The 17,550-nt window shown below is 39.6% G+C and overlaps 1 protein-coding gene across 1 annotated transcript in view; it reads left to right on the top strand.

Moving 5' to 3' along the window:
• The first annotated feature begins 1,215 nt into the window (after positions 1 to 1,215).
• Positions 1,216 to 17,550, top strand: part of reln (reelin) — a 179,772-nt gene continuing 163,437 nt past the window's right edge. The window contains exon 1 of the mRNA XM_088339951.1: positions 1,216 to 1,676. Coding sequence (XP_088196077.1) covers positions 1,430 to 1,676 — 247 coding nt within the window. The 5' untranslated portion in view covers positions 1,216 to 1,429. The remainder of the gene's footprint in view (positions 1,677 to 17,550) is intronic.

Here is a 17,550-nt window from a genome sequence, read left to right as displayed (position 1 = left end):
TGCAAGGCCGAACAACAGCCTAAGAGGACCAAGATCAAGTACTTGTTCCGAACACATTAATAAAAAACAAAATAGTAAAAGTATGGGTGGAACGGCAGCTGAGTGGTTAGCGCGTCTGTGGCACAGTTCTGAGGTCATGGGTACAATTCCAGCTACTATTCATACTATGCAAGGTTTGCATGTTCTCTCCCATGAGTTGTCCATCTCTTTGTGCCCTGCGACTGGCTGGCAACCAGTTCAGGGTGTCCCCTGCCCACTGCCCGATGATAGCTGAGATAGGCTCCAGCACCCCCGTGATCCTACTGAGGATAAGGGGTGCAGAAAATGGATGGATGGATGGTAAAAATATATGTGGAAGAACTAGAAACTCATTTGCATTACTATGCTTCTCTAATTCCGCATCCTCATTATCAAACAAAATTTGATCTAGAGCTTATTTCACTGTGAATTCTCTTTTCATTTTTACTTATTACAAATCAAATATGTGCACTCTGTAAATTACCAGCTCAATACTGAATTGTCCCCACATATCTGGAGATGTCTTGTTTGTGTGGAGGTATTCTGGAAAAAGCGACTGTCACTGAGTTGAGGACAGACAGTCCACGACTGATTTCAAATTTGCAGAATTATTGAAATCTGTAAATAGAGTTCTATAATTTTGATTTTATAACCCGGTCCAAACTGAGCCAACAATTCAAATGTAACAATTTCAAATTGAGTCTTATATAATGCAGTGAAATATTTTGTGTTTACTTTATTTTGTTAAAATTGGACATTCCTGATAGTCAAGAAGCATTGATGCAATAAACAAATGTACACTAGATCGTTTTTGCATGAAATTAAAATCCAAAACAGGTCCGTGGAGACCCAAACACAAGGGTTGGGTTAAACACATTGTGCTTCATCGAGACCTTCGGTCTTTAGCAAGAGTTACAATTTGAGTCGAAGCAGCGCTCTCGTGAGCCTGAGCACACTGTTGAGAGAAGAACACGAAACTAGGAAGATCTTAAGGAAAAGCTGGAGTGATAGCCACTAGAGAGAAGGGAGGAGGAGAGCGGAGGCCGTCTCTTGGAGCTCTAACAGCAAAGAGCTGGTATCGGAGCGAGGCAAGCGCGAAGAGGGAGGAGAGAGGGAGAAGCGCCACGGGGAGGGGGTTGAGGTATTTAAAACGCTGGAGCAGGACAGCTCAGCCCAAGCTTTCAACTCCCTGAGTGAAGGTAGGACAGGGAGACGAAGCTGCAGAAGAACTCTGGTTCTTCCACACTTAGAAACAAATCTCGCAGCACACACACTCTTGCACACACTTTGGGACTTTTTACTGGACTCCTCAAAGCTTCTGCCTGGAATCCAGCAAGCTGCATCACCCTTTCTTCCATTCATTCAGCACCCTCCTCAAATCCACGCGCTCACCCTCACTCTTGGAGGGCAGATGGCCGCGGCGTGGGCCTCTCTCGCCTTCGGCTTCGCCCTGCTGGCCCTGGTTCTGGGGAGCAGCAGTGTGGACTTTGGGGTTTCCCCTGCAAGCTTTTACCCCCGGTTCAACCCCTTTTTCTTCCTGTGCACTCATCATGCCGAGATGGATGGAGTTGGGGTGGTTGAAGGTGGAGGCGAGGTGCTGCTCACCCTCCAGATTACGGGTAACCCCAAGGCTTACACCCCAGGACAAGAATACCAAGGTGTGTGCTCTTTTTTGTATGAAAAAACGTACCCTATTTATTATTGTATAACGAGCACTCGTGTATAACACGCACTCCTAAAAAATCGGTGCAATGTTTTGTTTTGCTAGGCATTTCTAGTGGTAGAGGTTGTTAAATGTGTGCAGGCATGATTGAAATAATTTATTAACGTCTAAATCTATGAACACAAAACCAACATAAAATGCAAACTTTACATATTCAATGTCCTTCAAAGTCTGATTCATTATCAAATAGACCAGAGTTGCTTCTCTTGTCTTGCTTTTTCACATGTATTCATATCTTTCTGGACGACTTTCTCTTTTCTCCATTCACCAACATTCGTCTCTAGTTCCATGACTAAAAAAAGTGTGATAATTAGATAAAATCAAATGCCTTTTCATGTGTCACAGATTTTTTGGTGGTAGTTTGATGCTCTCCACGCCACATTTCGGGTTTGATTCTCGTTGCATACAATGTTTTGTGTGATGTTTTTATCTATCATTGCACAGATATAATGATATAACACCTTAATACCTTGTGTATAACGCGGACCCAAACTTTGAGTTCTTTTTTTGCGTAAGAAAAATGTTACGCACGAAGAAATACCCTAGTTTTACTCCAATATTTTTCTATACATCTGACCATATTTTCCACACAATAAGGTTCACCTGACAAATAAAAAAAACATTGCCAGAAATGAGTCTCAAATCCAGTGTACCTTTTTGGCTGGAAAATATGGTAATATTACTTCAAATGCATAATCACAATGAAATTTACTGTCAAGTTTATAGTTTCTTATACACTCAAAATAAGGAGAGAAGACATCAAATGGATTTTGAATTGGCTTGGAGAACAGGGCATGACTGAACAAAAACCCCTCACAATGCCAAATTCCAAATCTTTTCTCAAAACCCACCTTTGAGCCCTTTCTTTGTTTCAAATCACTTATGCTACAAAAATCAATTTCCGCCTTAAATCAAAGAAAAGCAAGTCAACTCAAGTCATGTTTATTTGTATAGCAATATTATTGTAGTGATAGTATCATTGAGGTAAACGGTGCATAATAGTCAAAAACAAAGAACAACAGTGACGAATAATAGTGTAAATAACAAATGTGTACCTCATGCAATCTCCTTTGCAGGTGTCTAAATCAGAATAAACCCTTTTGATAACTATCTATGAGTAGATCTATTTTAGTTGTGGAATAAGATTTTTTTTAATGAGTTTATGTTCTATAAACTATGTTTCCATACTTTCGGATGAGTTTTTATGCAACCTTAGCCACAATAGTATGTTCAAATGAACCCGTCTTATAGTCCGGTGAGCCTTATATAAGAAAACTATTTCAAGTCAATTTTGAAGTAGCACCTTGCACTCAAGAAACATATGATGGTTTTATGATTTTATGTTTTCTAATTGATGACTGAAAACTCTCCTTCAACAACACATTCAAGTAAGGAAAAATAAATAAAGGGATAAAGCATATGAACAGACTCACAATTCAATCTGAAATTGCCTTTATTTCTGTTTATAGTCCAAATGACACAGTTATTCAAACAAATGCTCTTATTCCATTGTTGCATTTGTAAAAAAAAGTGGTGATTTGGACATGTTAGGTGCTTTGAGAAGCTTTGTTATTTTACTCACCTGTGATCCGGAACCTCTTCACAGAATCAGATAAATGAACGAGATGTGTGCAATTGTGTTCAATGGCCATAGGGAAGGGGTGGGAAAGCAATGGCCCATGGGCCTCATGCCGCCCGTCAGGCTTTTTCATCCTGCCAAACAAAAATGTCAAAGATTTAATAATTTTTAAAACATTTGATATAATATGTATCAAATGTTTTAAAAATGATGTACAAATGACAATGTTATTATTCGGTGGCAGTCTTGTCTCTGGTGCCCATATCATTCAAATAATCTGCTACTTTTTGTCTTTAGTTGCTATTTCTAACATGTATTTATTTTATATAACAAAATATTCATCAAGATATTTATCAAATTCATCGGAAAAAACTGGGCTGGCTGTATTGCATTTAGAGTTTTTTAGTGCACATTATTAAAGTCAGTGCTTTCAACGGGAAGAAAATTTATTACTCAGCTTTAATTTTGAGCCAATCTGATTAAAATTTCTCAAACTCATGCGAAAAAGGCACGACTGAAGATTTTTATTTTTTTTTAAACATGAGCGGTAGGAATACCATCTAAGTTCTTTGTTATCTGATTAACTTTTTAATTTTTAATGTTCTAATTTCCATAATTTAACTGTTATCATGAGATAATGGCCTTAACTACTTACACACCTAGTATGCGATAATAGACGTAGTGAATACTATAAGGCCATTATTCCATACGATATTTCTCTAAAATCCAGAATTTTTCCGTTAATATTTCCTACAAATTTATCAGATGTTAGTAAAGCCATTATCGCACGGAAATAATGTTCTTATTTGGTGATCGCTAACTAGCGATAGTTTTGTGCGAACTCATTGTTTGGAATCAAGAGAAATTAATTTGTGTTTCCGAAAAATAAGACTAATTAAGTGCAACTATTGTTTTCAAAATGTAAAAGTATCAACCTTTATCTATTGCATGAGGTAAACAAAATGGATTTTTGCTATTCCAAACAAAAAAAAACGTATCTCCAATTTTTTGTAGGTTTTTTAAATTTTGGCCTGAATGGAACGTGCCAAAAATGCAAACATTTATAATGAAAAAAAACATATAATAATCTGCTGGAGACTGTTACCCAAGATATGCTTCACCGAGTTCGGCTGGAGCTGGATCACCGACATGACATTTGTGAAATTGTTCACAAAATCCACATGCTTTTGCATTCATATTTGGAAGAATAAATCTGATGATCTTTAATATTAATATTTTTCTAGTTAATTTTCCTTAATCATGTATTTTCTCAGATTTTTACACCTCAAAGCTATTTTTTGAAACACCCTGTATTTCAACCCAATGTGGCCAGTGACTCAAAACACTTGCCCACTTCTGCTGAGGGGAAAAGGAATTATTCAAAATGCTTAACATTAAGATGTAGTAAAACTGATGCGCCAGGACCTTGTTTTAGGATAGCAATCTGTGGTAAGATTGGGCCTAAAAAAATCCAGCCCAACCCGACCCAGGCCAGTGGGTATAAAAGTATGACCTGAGATTTCATATCTATTTGTGGGGACTCGGGAGAAGGAGAGGTGACTTATGTAACAAGTTAAAGCCTGTCTTTTATAGCGAAATCTAAGTTAAACAAGACTGGATAGAAATTCACATTTTTCATTTTTCTGTGTCTGCAGAGGTTACATTACCTGACAATTTTCCACCAATGACAGGTTCTTTTGAAGAGTTGACCGTCTGTTTAACAGGTTGAAAATTCGGCGATAAACCGCAGCAGCAGTATGTCCTTGTGAATATATTGCGGCACTTTAAGAGAGAGAAGCAGCGAGACAAAGAAGAACAATGACTGGTGAATAATAGACAGAGACCAGAAGGAGTTATTTAAATTGACATTGCAAGAGTTTAGCACACTAAGTGTTGTGATGAGGTGACTTCTGTTTTTTTGTTGCAAACTAGTCTCCCATGGCCTAAATTATTCAATGCCTCAAAACGCCTCAGCACACTATGATGTTAGCGTCTTTTTTTTGTATGAAAAAACGTACCCTATTTATTATTGTCGGTCTACCTTGGTCATATCCCTCAAGAGGGGTGACCGACAGCAAGACACACACATACAATAACAAAGAAAATAAAAGGGAAAAAAATAGCAAAACCACACAAATATTTTTGGACCATGGCCAACCCAATTGCCCAAACACCCTAACAAGTTAGGCACCCAAGTTGGTCATGCTTTCATCCCTCCAGATGAAACGGGACACCAGAAAGCGGCCATGTCACTCGGGTCAGGGTGACACAACACACTTTTTTGTTCAACAGCAGGGCCCGACATTTTTCACTGGTTTGCCCCTGCCGCATCATACGTGTGCCCAGCCCATCCTTAAGAACGCGTCCACAATCCCACTACACTAACTTCTTTATACAACATAATAATTCGTAATATAATGCATCAAAGCAAGTGAGACGTTTGAGTGCCGGCTCTCTTTAATGAGTTGAGCCGAAAAAGCCGGTTCTCTAAAAAAAGACGGACTTCCTTTCACTACACAACTCGAACTCCTTTGACTTTGTACGGCAAAAACGTACAGGTTGACAAGTATGCAACCCGGACTGAAATTTGAGTCAGGTTTGGCTCGGATTCGGGCTTAAGATCTTACCTCTAAAAGTGATGCCCCAATGATCGCTACAATAGTGTTACTATTGGCTCTCGGAACTTACTTAACACTGCGGACAGTGACCCAAACAGGCCAGCACATTTCTTCTAAAGTCATGTTCCCATGCTACTTTCCTCTCTTCATATGTACACTAGTAGGATTTATATAACCGGAAAGTAAAATAATACACACTATTTGTATGTTCTCCTCCAGTTTTGTTTCATTTCATGTGGCTGAGTTCTAACACTCGTCTACGCTTGATTAACAATGCTGTTATCTGAACAAATAAACTTTTTGAATTCAAATAGAGAATGGTCAACACAGTTTGTTGTGAAAAGATGATGAAGGCCAAGAAAAGCCAGCAGTGGGAAAGAGTTTTAGCCTTTTTTCTAGAAATTATCCTAGGATCAGGCCTCGAGTCAAGCACCGTTTAACTGGGCTGAGTTTGAAGGGAGGGATTTGAATAACTGGCTGCTGGATAGAAGGGATGGAGCGAAAAGTGGGTTTAAATAATTAGCATTAGAAACGTGGTGGACTGGGAGGAGGGAGATATTTAAATACGACCACGACGTGAGGGGGAGATTTGAATGACGATGAGAGGATTGAGCCGATAAGATGGCAGTAGTGGGGCTTACACGGAAAACACTGCCTTCCAAGCTGCTCACTTTTATTCTCTATGCCCGGTTCTGGGCCATAATGGGAACTTATTGTTGACATTTTCTGGTTTTGACTGAAAGTGCAAATGAAACATAACTGGATGCTCCAATGTATGCAAAGTCAAGCATTTTTTGATGTATTTTGTTACGTAACAAGTCATGTTTTCGTAGTGCAGTGGTTAGCACAGTCGCAAAACATCCCCGGGATAAGCGTCACCAGGCTGTACCTGCCCAAGACACACCACAAGAAATGGTACCCCTACAACCTTAGTTGTTAAGGGATCCACCCAACCACCCACCAACCCTACCTAAGAAGTCATATTGCCAGCACTTCCAAATATCATAGTCAAAGGAAAAATGTGGTTTAAGTGCAAATATAAACTGAATAGATCAATTGTGATAAACTCATGGCCCGTGGGCAAATTGTGGCCTGCCACTTCATTTTTTGTCTCCCACGGGACAAAGCTGAGAAAAGTACAAGAGAAAAATTTGGCAAACGATTACTTGCAGTTTTGAATATGTCCACTAGATATCGCCAAAGCCAGGTGTCGCTCGATGCGCACCTACTGTGGTTGCATTTCTTGACCATCGTTAATCAACCAGAGAAATACAGTGGAACCTCGGTTCTCTACCATAATCCGTTCCAGAACCCTGTTCGAGAACCGATTTGTTCAATCACTGGAATCGATTTTCCCATTAAAAATAACGTAAATCGTTTTAATCCGTTCCAACACCCTGAATGTTTACCATGAATGTTTAACGTAAACATGAAGCTAACGCAGGCTAATCGTACGTTCGTGTTAGCGTAATCTTCCGTACGAAAGATTACGCTAACATGAACGTATACAAATAAAAAAATCAGGTCGTTTACAAGTCATTTAGCACCACAAGTGGCTAGCGCTTCATTGGAAAGGGGGCTTTGTTCCAACACCCTGAATTTTGGGCTCAGTTCCAACACCCTGAATGTTTACTTCGAATCATAAAGCTAACCCAGGCTAATCGTACGTTTGCGTTATCGTAATCTTCCGTACGAAAGATTACGCTAAGACGAACGTGTAAAAAAAAAAAGATAAAGAAAAGAATTATGAATAGGATTTCTTACCTTTGTGGTGGTCAGCAGAAGGCGCATGCTGTATTCCCTTGGCAAGATCGGAAACTCGCATGCCTCTTTCATATTTAGCTATTATGTCTTTCTTAAAGGCAATAGTTGTATGAACAACTTTTTTTTTTCCACCTGTCCTGCTTGCACCGACCTTCTTCGGAGGCATAATTAGGGGGTAAAACACTCCGTTCACCGATAATAAAAGCGAAAGCAAAAAGAGGCAAGTGCGCACGTGATAACAGTTGGTCACGAAGGGTGGGGGCGATCTACACGATCTACGCCGCTCAGCATCGCACCCTAGCGTACGCACTCACGCATTACCGGCGTTCGATCTCCGAATTTTTGATCGAAGCAAGAATTTCTCAAAATTTTTGGTCGAACACCGATTTGTTCGAACTGAGAGGCGTTCGAAAACCGAGGTTCCACTGTATTTAGGAAACCCATCCCGGGGTTATTTTGCGTAGAAGTCGGATTTGGGCACAACACCGGCTCGGGAGCTTTTATACCCGTGGTCCACACGAGAAAATGACGCGGAAATGACGCGATGAGGAAACGGAACAGTCGCCGGCGTCTGTTTTGCGGGCATACCACCGATGAACAGCGGGTTGGCATATACGTGGTATTGGTATCTGCTTGAAAAAAATAAATAATCTTACACTCATAGCAAGTATTTGTTGCCGCAAAGAAATTCTAATCATTGTTCAGGGACTGTGAACAACTTTAAGCAACCTGGTTACAAAGTCATAAAAACATTTGATACTCTGTGAGATACCTGCTTTATCAGTTTTCAAAATGGTAAAAAAATAAGAAAAAAAGCTTAAAAAAACCTAATTCAACAATAAGTAAAACGTCAAATATTATTACAAATAATCTATATATTTCTACCCCCAATCTACTATCTAACTTGTGGGGAGAGACATAAAAATGCTAAATTACAGCCGGACAGCTAGCCACGTTTGACTTGTTCCCTTGCCAGTCAGCCTTCAATTTCTGCCCGGAATAAACCACAGAAATTTAAGATTGAGTTTCTAACAGTTCAAAAAAACAGAATGGAAAATAATAGAGATCACTTTGAATGTGATGCTGTTTAAGGCACAAGGATAAGAAAGTGTATTTAACACAAGGTTGACTTTACCTAAATTTTAAATAATGTCTTCATTTACATTTTCAATCATCATGTTTTCCAGGAATATATTGTTGAAATATGTGACACAATTACCCCAGGAACGCGTTACTCCGATAGTAACTGTAGTATTATAGTGACATATTACTGTATATACTCACACAAAAACCAACCCCTCCTTTGAAATAGCCGTGTAATAAAACAAATAGAATAAAACGTCTACACGAACCTGTTGAATCAGTGAAGGGCTTTATATTTCTTGGCTTTTGCAAACATGACAGCTTGCAAACGAACACTTAGCCGAGACACTCCATATCCATTTTGTCTCTTGGCTTCACAATTTTACAACTCACAGATCTTCTTCTCCATATCTGGTTACTGTCCAAGACGTTTTCGTTTTTTCCTCCAGTCATGGTGTGGTGAAAAAATAATTTTACAAATAAAAAGACCAACAATTAAGTCAAGTCAGGTCAAATTCATTTGTATAGCCCTTAATCACAAAAGCCACAAAGGGCTGTATTTTTGTAGTAAATCCACAGTTTAATTTGTGAGTATTTCTGCAATAAAATTTCCATATTAGTATTTTGTTAGCATTTATATAGTATTTTTTGTCGTATTTCCATTGTTTCTTTTATGTGGTACAAATGTATTATTTATGTGGTATTACTGTAGTATTTCTGATGTAATTTGTTGTCGTATTTCCATTGTTTCTTTTATGTAGTACATATGTATTATTTATGTGGTATTACTGTAGTATTTCTGATGTAATTGTTTTGTAATAGTATTTTTCCAAAGTATTACTGTATTGGTATTTTGTAGTGATTCTGTATACGTATTTTGGAAGTATTACATTAGCAGTATTTCTGTACTTTTGTGGTATTTTGGTTGTAATATTTTCATAGTAGTAAATTAAAAAAAAATGAAGTTTGAAGTATTCATTTTCCTATTTTAAGTATAAAATGAATCAATAAATCAATTCATTTTCCATCAGTTTATTGTTCTTTTTTTTCTACGAGGGGGTGCACTTGATAAACAGTCCAGGTGCCCCCGGCATCCATTTGGCTAATTAGGACACGTTTATTGTAAATTCTGTGCTTACTTTTGCCAAAATGAATTTCAGTTAGTCTATTGTTTCTGTATAAATCCCTTCCCCATGTACTGCCTACCATATGCTACTGTTGACACACAAACAAATATGCTTGTCAAGACCTAAACGGAGATAGGACCCACCCGCGTAACGTTTCTCACAGTTTTATTGGTAAGAAGGGAAAGGATAGCACACACGATCCGGAGATCGCTGGTCACGGGGAGCAGGCTGCTCAGACGCGGAAGTGGTATTTCCGTGGCGAGCAATGGCGGTGTCGGGAACGGAAAAAACATGATCGGGATCGAAGACAAGTCGAAAGCCAGGAGAGGAGAGTAGGCGTGGTCGAGAACAAACATGGATCGTTATACGAGACGGGAGAACAGACTTTGTTGAAATCAGACAGGAGCAAAAAACAGGACAGGCGTAAAAGGGCTTGCCGTGTAAAAACAGACAGACCGATCTGTCAACAAGCTGCAGCTGGCGCCACACGGGGGGGGGGAATTGGGCGCCATGGCAACCGTGACAGAACCCCCCCTCAAGGGACGGCTCCAGAAGTCCCCAAAAAACAAAATACAGCACTCTCCAGAATGAGCTGGTCCCCCTGAGGAGGGTGGCCCCACTTCAGCCGCCGAAGGCGTGGCAAAAGCAGGAACAGGAAGCGGCTGTGTCGGCAGACGGGCGTCGGGTCAGGCGAGCCGACAGGATTTGATTTAATTTTATAGTTCGGCTTGGATGCAAGTGTATACAGCCGGGAGAATATCTCCATGATGAGAAATTCAGCGTCCTTGTACTCTGTGCTTGGAACGGCACCACCATACTGTATTAAGTTGTACTTTGTATGTAGATATAAACACACCCATGGTCTGGATTTAATAAATAGTGGAACAACGCAATAACACACCATGTCGTGCCGACCCTAGAGATGCTGTTTTTTTTATTAATAACTTGTTAGCAAAAAAAGTAATTGCATTTTGTTCTAATGTTTTAGCCCCAACACTGCCAGTGAGTAAAACACATGAGAAAATGGTGCGTGGTAGGCACCAGAAATGTCGGCCATGTGGTTGGCAGAGACTTGCACAACAGAATGTCAAAGACATGCTATCCATTGGTGTTTGCAGACGATGTTGTATAACCAAAAATGAATTGGTGATCTTTCAAAAGTTAGATCAAGGAGGTGAAAGTGGAAGAAAACATCCAAGCTTTCAGCACCAAGCAGAAGATTCTGTGCAGCCCGTTTACTTTACCGTAATTGAGTTTCTGACCCGACCTCTCTGCTTCCTCCAGTGTTGTTCTGGAGCGATAACGTGTGGGCCGTGCGCTGTAGATTACTGTATTGAGAAAGCACGGCCAAGAAAGGTTGCGCTCCAGCTTTTGCCAGGATCGTAGTGGGAAAACGGAAAGCTGAGGGAAATGGACTTTTCAGAAGCAGCCTTGAATAGATGTCATGCTCTTCAGGTCTGTGAGAGACAAAAGTGAGTGTCATGCACACGTACAAACACGCTGCCTACGTTTGCCCTTATCTTCACGAGGATAGCGCGCTGGGGTCATGGTGCGATCTGAACTATACTCAAAATAACCAGTAGGTCATTTGCAACACTCGGAAAGCAGATTTTCTCATTTGTGCGTTAGTAAAGCTCTCCCGGTTACATGTTAGATGGCGCTTAATCATTGCAGTTATTTTTCTACTAACATCTATGAAATAACAGGGCAGTAAGTAAATGTCGACAGCACAAGGCCTTGTTTAGGATTTGGACAAGCTGATGTTATCAAACCAGGCACCCGGGTCTATCAGTAAAGCAACACAAAAAAAGCCACAGAAGCTCTACTGTAAATTTTTTCAGTTGTTTCTACAAGGCAAAATGGCAAGTCTCTCATCTGTTGTGACCCCAGTTTCCTCATGGCTGTCACGATCAGTAAAGCTAACATAAAAAAAACTTCAAAGTTATCAAGGATTGGATATCTTAGTCTTTGTTTTATGAACAAACAATATTCTTGTTCATGGGGTCAGTTTTACCCAACTCTCCAGCTTTGTACATGCTAACCTAATGGGAGACACTGTAATATGTGACCACTAGATATCGCTGTATTGTATAGTGCAACTAAATATTTTCCCTGACCTTTCATAAGGTTTGTTTTTTACATCTCATCTCATCTCATTAGCTGCACCGCTTATCCTCAGTAGGGTCGCGGGGGTGCTGGAGTCCATCCCAGCAATCATCGGGCAGTGGGCAGGGGACACCCTGAACTGGTTGCCAGCCAATCGCAGGGCACACAGACACAGACAACTCGCTCACTCATTCACACCTAGGGACAATTTGGACCGGCCAATCCACCTGAAATGCATGTCTTTGGAATGTGGGAGGAAACCGGAGTGGCTAGAGGAAACCCACGCAAGCACGGGGAGAACATACAAACTCCGCACAGGAAGTCCGGTAGCTGGATTTGAACCCACACAGGAGGTTCCCAAGACCTTCGGACTATGACTTCAAGCACCCTGAATTTAAAGAGACAGCACTGTGCGTATTATTTGACCACTAGGGGTTCTTGTAATGCAAAGGGCAACCAAAAACGAGTGCTACAAAGCAAAATAAATATCACAGCATCCTGAGACTTAAAGTGACCAAACCACACCATTTTTTTCTCAATTTAACCATATAAGGTATCGGTCTTTGCAAATGTACATTAACGATATCTATAAAATTATTTGCTCGGTCAAAAAAATTTTTTTTTATTGGTGACGTGCATGTATTCATGTGACTGGGTTCACCAAGTCCTAATTTTTACGTTGCAAAAAAAATCATCTTTGCCCCCTTGGCAATACGCTTGCTCATTCTAAAAGGACATGGTGTAATATTTGACCACTAAATGTCGCTGTATTGCATAGTGCAGACAAAAAATAGTGCGACAAACCTCACGGAAAATTCCAAACTATGAAGACTCAAAGTGGCCCAACCACACCATGTTTCTTCTCATTTTATTGCCCAGTATTTGAAATAGTTTTTGGGGTAACACTTAAAAGTATAAAGGCGTAAAATCTAGGTAAGCCACGTGTTATGTAAATTCCTTCACCATTTTCCTGAGCTGACTTTTGGACTGTTCTTGAAACAGGCCTCTTCTTACTTTCACCAATTTTATGCTACACTATCTAATAGGGGGAAAACCGCAGAGTAGAAAATGACATCATCCCCCCTATTCCCCTTACCTAAAGTGTTCCACCCTGAACAGATTTGCTAATATTAAAAACAGATAAGCACGGTGGAAAATAAAGCACAAAGTCTCTTTGAACTCAGTTTGGTATTCTTAACACATAAGAAAGAACATATTTAACTTGCAACATTTTTAAGAACACATAAATCGATGTACTCCGCCTTTAAAATAGTTTTTGTAAAAATATGCCTGCGAACCTACAAATAGTTGTCCCAGTTTGCAGCAGTCACCCAATTTCAGGTTGACTGAAGGAAAAGCAATGGAAACTCAAGTGCAGCAAGGAGAGGGGCTAATGGTATAATGGGGCTTTCCTGTAAGCCAAGAAAACCCAACATGCAGCATATAGTTGCACTTTAAAGTGCAGCAAAGCCTTTGAATTCATTAACTTCACAGCTCTTCAGTTACTCAGCCTCCCGCTGCTTTGTCTGAATGGGTCACCTCACTGAGTCGAGGAAAGTGTGTCAAGTGCAGTACTATTTGTAACAGCGTGCTGTGTTTGGGTGTTCCGTCCACGTGGACAATAAATGTTGCTTTTAAAGAGTCTCGTATTTGCCGATACGTCCATTTATGTCGTGCGGACGAGCAGATGGGCAAGAAATGAGAATGGATATGCGTTTGAAAATCTCCCCTTTGTTACACATGCATGATTGGCAGTGCACGCAGCTTAAAGCTTGTAGTGGGTGATCCATTATTACAAAGAGACAGGTGAGATGTTCTATGAACTAAACAGATATGTTTCAATTATCATGTGATTAGAACTTATTGCAGTTGGTAAATGGCAAGGCTTTTATTTCTCGCCATCCCAGTTTTAAATTGATTGAGATTTGTCCGAGGTGGTTATTGGAAGGGTTGCTTTTATACTCAGCCCAAAAAGGACAATAGGGAACTGGCAGTAAATTTTGTATATATACATATACACACACACACATATATATACATATATATATATATATACATATATATATATATATATATATATATATATATATACATATATATATATATATATATATATATATATATATATATATATATATATATGAGAGGGAGTTGTGAAAGTCTGGGCAAAGTATGTGTGCATTTTAGTCACTTTTAGTCTGCGTAGTTTGCAATACAAATACCGTGACAGTCAAATATGACACAGTGTCCATTTAAGTATAATATTTTTTTTTTTTAAGATCTCGAACAAAATCATTTTTAAATTTACAATTGTATGTATTTTATCTAGCTGATGATTAATAATTGTATCATTTTTGGATTTTTTGGGTACAGAATTTAGCAAAACAATCTAATATCTGGTAGATAAGACTCTTTTTACGTTTTGGGTACACATTTCCGTATAGTGCTAGTGAAACAATATACAATATTTTAAAAGAACAAAAAAAATATAATTCAAATGAGCAACATTTTATACTAACAAGGCAGAAAGTCGCTTTTTGCAGTTTGGGGTAAGAATTAATTTGGTGCAGTGGTAAATTTAACAACATATGTTGCATTCTTGAAATAATTTTCTCCAACTGGCTGGTTTGAGACTGGGTGGAAACATTTGTTGGCCTGGAGAGTCGCCACCAGGCTGGACCTGCCAAAGACACAACATTATTAGTGGTTAAGGGATCCAACCAACCAACCAACCAACCAACCAACCAACCAACCAACCAACCAACCAACCAACAACCAACCAACCAACCCAACCCACCAACCAACCAACCAACCAACCAACCAACCAACCAACAAACCAACCAACCATCACGCTTATTTCATCAGCCAATGATATTCTCCATTTGTGCAGGTTTGCTTAAGAGACAAGAGGCCATTGAGTGCATCTCTGTTATGAGGTGTGTTCCTCTTCCAGTCTTATTTAGGAAAGCGGTACCAAGCTCTTACATATTTCATTGTCGGTTTCCTCAATGGATTTCGTTTCTTTCAGCAAAAGCATGCAAGCTCTTAACGGCCGAATGCAAATTGTGTTTTCAGTAACTTCTGTAAGCGGACACATGAGTGGGTGTGAGCACTTTCAGGATTTTGAAGAGCATTCGTGTCTGTTGACCGACCAGATACGCTGCCGCAGTTGAAGCATGTACTCACTTCCTTTGTGTCTCAGTTGTTTGTAAAGGATTTGGTTTCAGCCAGCGTAAACATCCACACAAAATAACATATTTTGCAGTAGGATAGCAATGATTCTTTTCACTAGTAAAAACAATCTGATATCTCAATTTAGCTTCTAAATCCAGAGTATCAAACTCATTTTTCTGAGGGGCCACATGGTGGAAAAAGCACTTTCACAGGGGCCGGACTAGCATCTGCCTAAAAAGTGGGTTTATTCGAGTGGCTGGAGATTTTTTGGAGGCCCACAATTAAATTTTGATTCAGTGTTGATCATAAAACGATAATGGAGGTTTGTTTTTTCCTCAATATTTTTTTTTTCATTTAGATTTAAGAAAAGTGCATTTGTAAAGAAAAACAAGAAAAAAGAAAAAAATATATAAATTTACACTAGTTTATTTAACTCAACAGTGACAAAAGTAGCGCACTCTTTTAAGTGCAAATTATTTAATGATTTGAATGTCTTATTTAACTTAAAAAAGGTTTACCTCAATCTGAGAACTCGGATGTTAGAATTTATATCTTCAGGGTTGGGTAGGGTTACTTTAACTAGATTACTTTCAATTACTTTTGGATTACTCCAATACCAAATATGCTAATAAAAGACAAAATAAACTAAATATGAATAAAATTATGACTCACAACACGTGGTAAGCTTTCTCTCCTGGCTTTGATCTCTTTGATCTCTGGCAAAACTAACATAAAATGCGACAGAAACAAAATGAAAATAAATCCAAACAGCTTGCCAACATCATTTTTGCCGTTCCATGTATTCCGTTACTCCCCAAGCCTGCACAAAAGTTCGTAATTTTATTCATATTTAGTTTCTTTTGTCTTTTATTAGCATATTTGGTATTGGAGTAATCCAAAAGTAATTGAAAGTAATCCAGTTAAAGTAATCCTACCCAACCCTGTCTATTATTGTAAGGAGTTAAAGATTTTTTATAGTTCTGAAAAGACAACAAGGTGCTATTTTTCACTTTGTATTATCTAATCCAAGTGCTAACCAGTAACTTCAAATTAGTGGGGATAAAAAGTTTAGTTTAATATGAATCTTTGTGGTTAAGAGTGACACCCAATCTTATTGCTTCAAAAGGTTATATCCAATAACATCACGAAGAGTGATTCCTAAAATATTTTCTGGCTGATAAATGGTAGTCAGCAAATGCAGCTGTGGTCCTTGACTTTGGCGATATCAATTGTCCATATTAAATACTGCAGGTCATAGTTTGCGGCTCATTTTTCTTGTGCTTCTCTCAACATTGTCTCACAGGCCGGATTAAGTCCGTTGGCGAGCCTGGTCCAACCTTCGGGCCGTTGGTTTGACAGCCCTTTACTAAATAGTTCATTGTTTTTTACAAGCTCATGCTAATGCATAATTATAAGGAGGGCTGTGTGTTCATTGTCCTAGCTTTGTCATTACTAGTGCCTAGCATGCTTTTTGCACTCTACTTTCCGTGCCTCTACTGATTAGGGTGTCAACCTTTACCCGCAGCACCTTCCCCCCCAGATAATGGAGCTCCTGTTGGTGGTTTTCACTCTCCCTTTTTCCACGTCTTTTCCCTCTCTGGTACAAGGACCCTCCCCCTGGTGCCTTCATTGACAGCGCAGTAATCCCCGCTTAGGGGGCGCAATGTGTCATCTGCGCTGATAGTGTTCAACGGGTGTTGTAGGGCCTCACGAGACTCAAGAGAGTAAGTGAAATGATGCGACTCGTAGGGTGCTGGTGACTCGGCGCGTGGCGCTGGCGGATTAGTCTTAGCCCCGCACCCCCTTTTACAGCACCCTTCTAAAAGCTGGCCCTGTATTGCTCGAGTTGGCAGGCTGGCAAGAGCAGATTACAAAGCCCCTTGCATGCAGAGCTCATGTATCCTCCTGTCCAAAGTGACAGAATGGGTAAGGGGGTTGGTGTTTACAGCCGTCTGAAAATATCTAATTCTGCTAATACGCTGGTTTGGAATACCCACTTTTTTCACGTTAATGATACTGTATAGAACTCCAGACTCTGCACATTTTTATCATCACTCAGTTTGCACAACACATTGTGTAGGCCAACTTTTTGACTACCACCAAAATATTTGAAGGATGAAGCTGGAAATGTAAAAAATGGAAAAGCAGCATTTAGGAATACTACAGAGGAGGGTTTTCTGATTCAGGAGGGGCAGCGTGGACCAGCTCTGAGAGGCCCTCAAGGGTGCATGGAAGTTTGTCCATGCAGTCTAAATCAGTTTTTTAAATCAGTTTTGAATCTGAATCTGAATCTGAAAAGTTTTGTAGACTTCGAGAAGGCATTTGACCGTGATGGGGGAGTCCAAAAGGGTTGGTTTG

This window comes from Urocampus carinirostris, chromosome 7 (assembly GCF_059441175.1).
Source record: "Urocampus carinirostris isolate Australia breed hairy pipefish chromosome 7, RoL_Ucar_1.0, whole genome shotgun sequence".
In the NCBI taxonomy this organism is placed as follows: Eukaryota; Metazoa; Chordata; class Actinopteri; order Syngnathiformes; family Syngnathidae; genus Urocampus; species Urocampus carinirostris.
The sequence above is the reverse complement of the archived record's forward strand: the minus strand, read 5'-3'. Positions and strand labels throughout refer to the sequence as shown.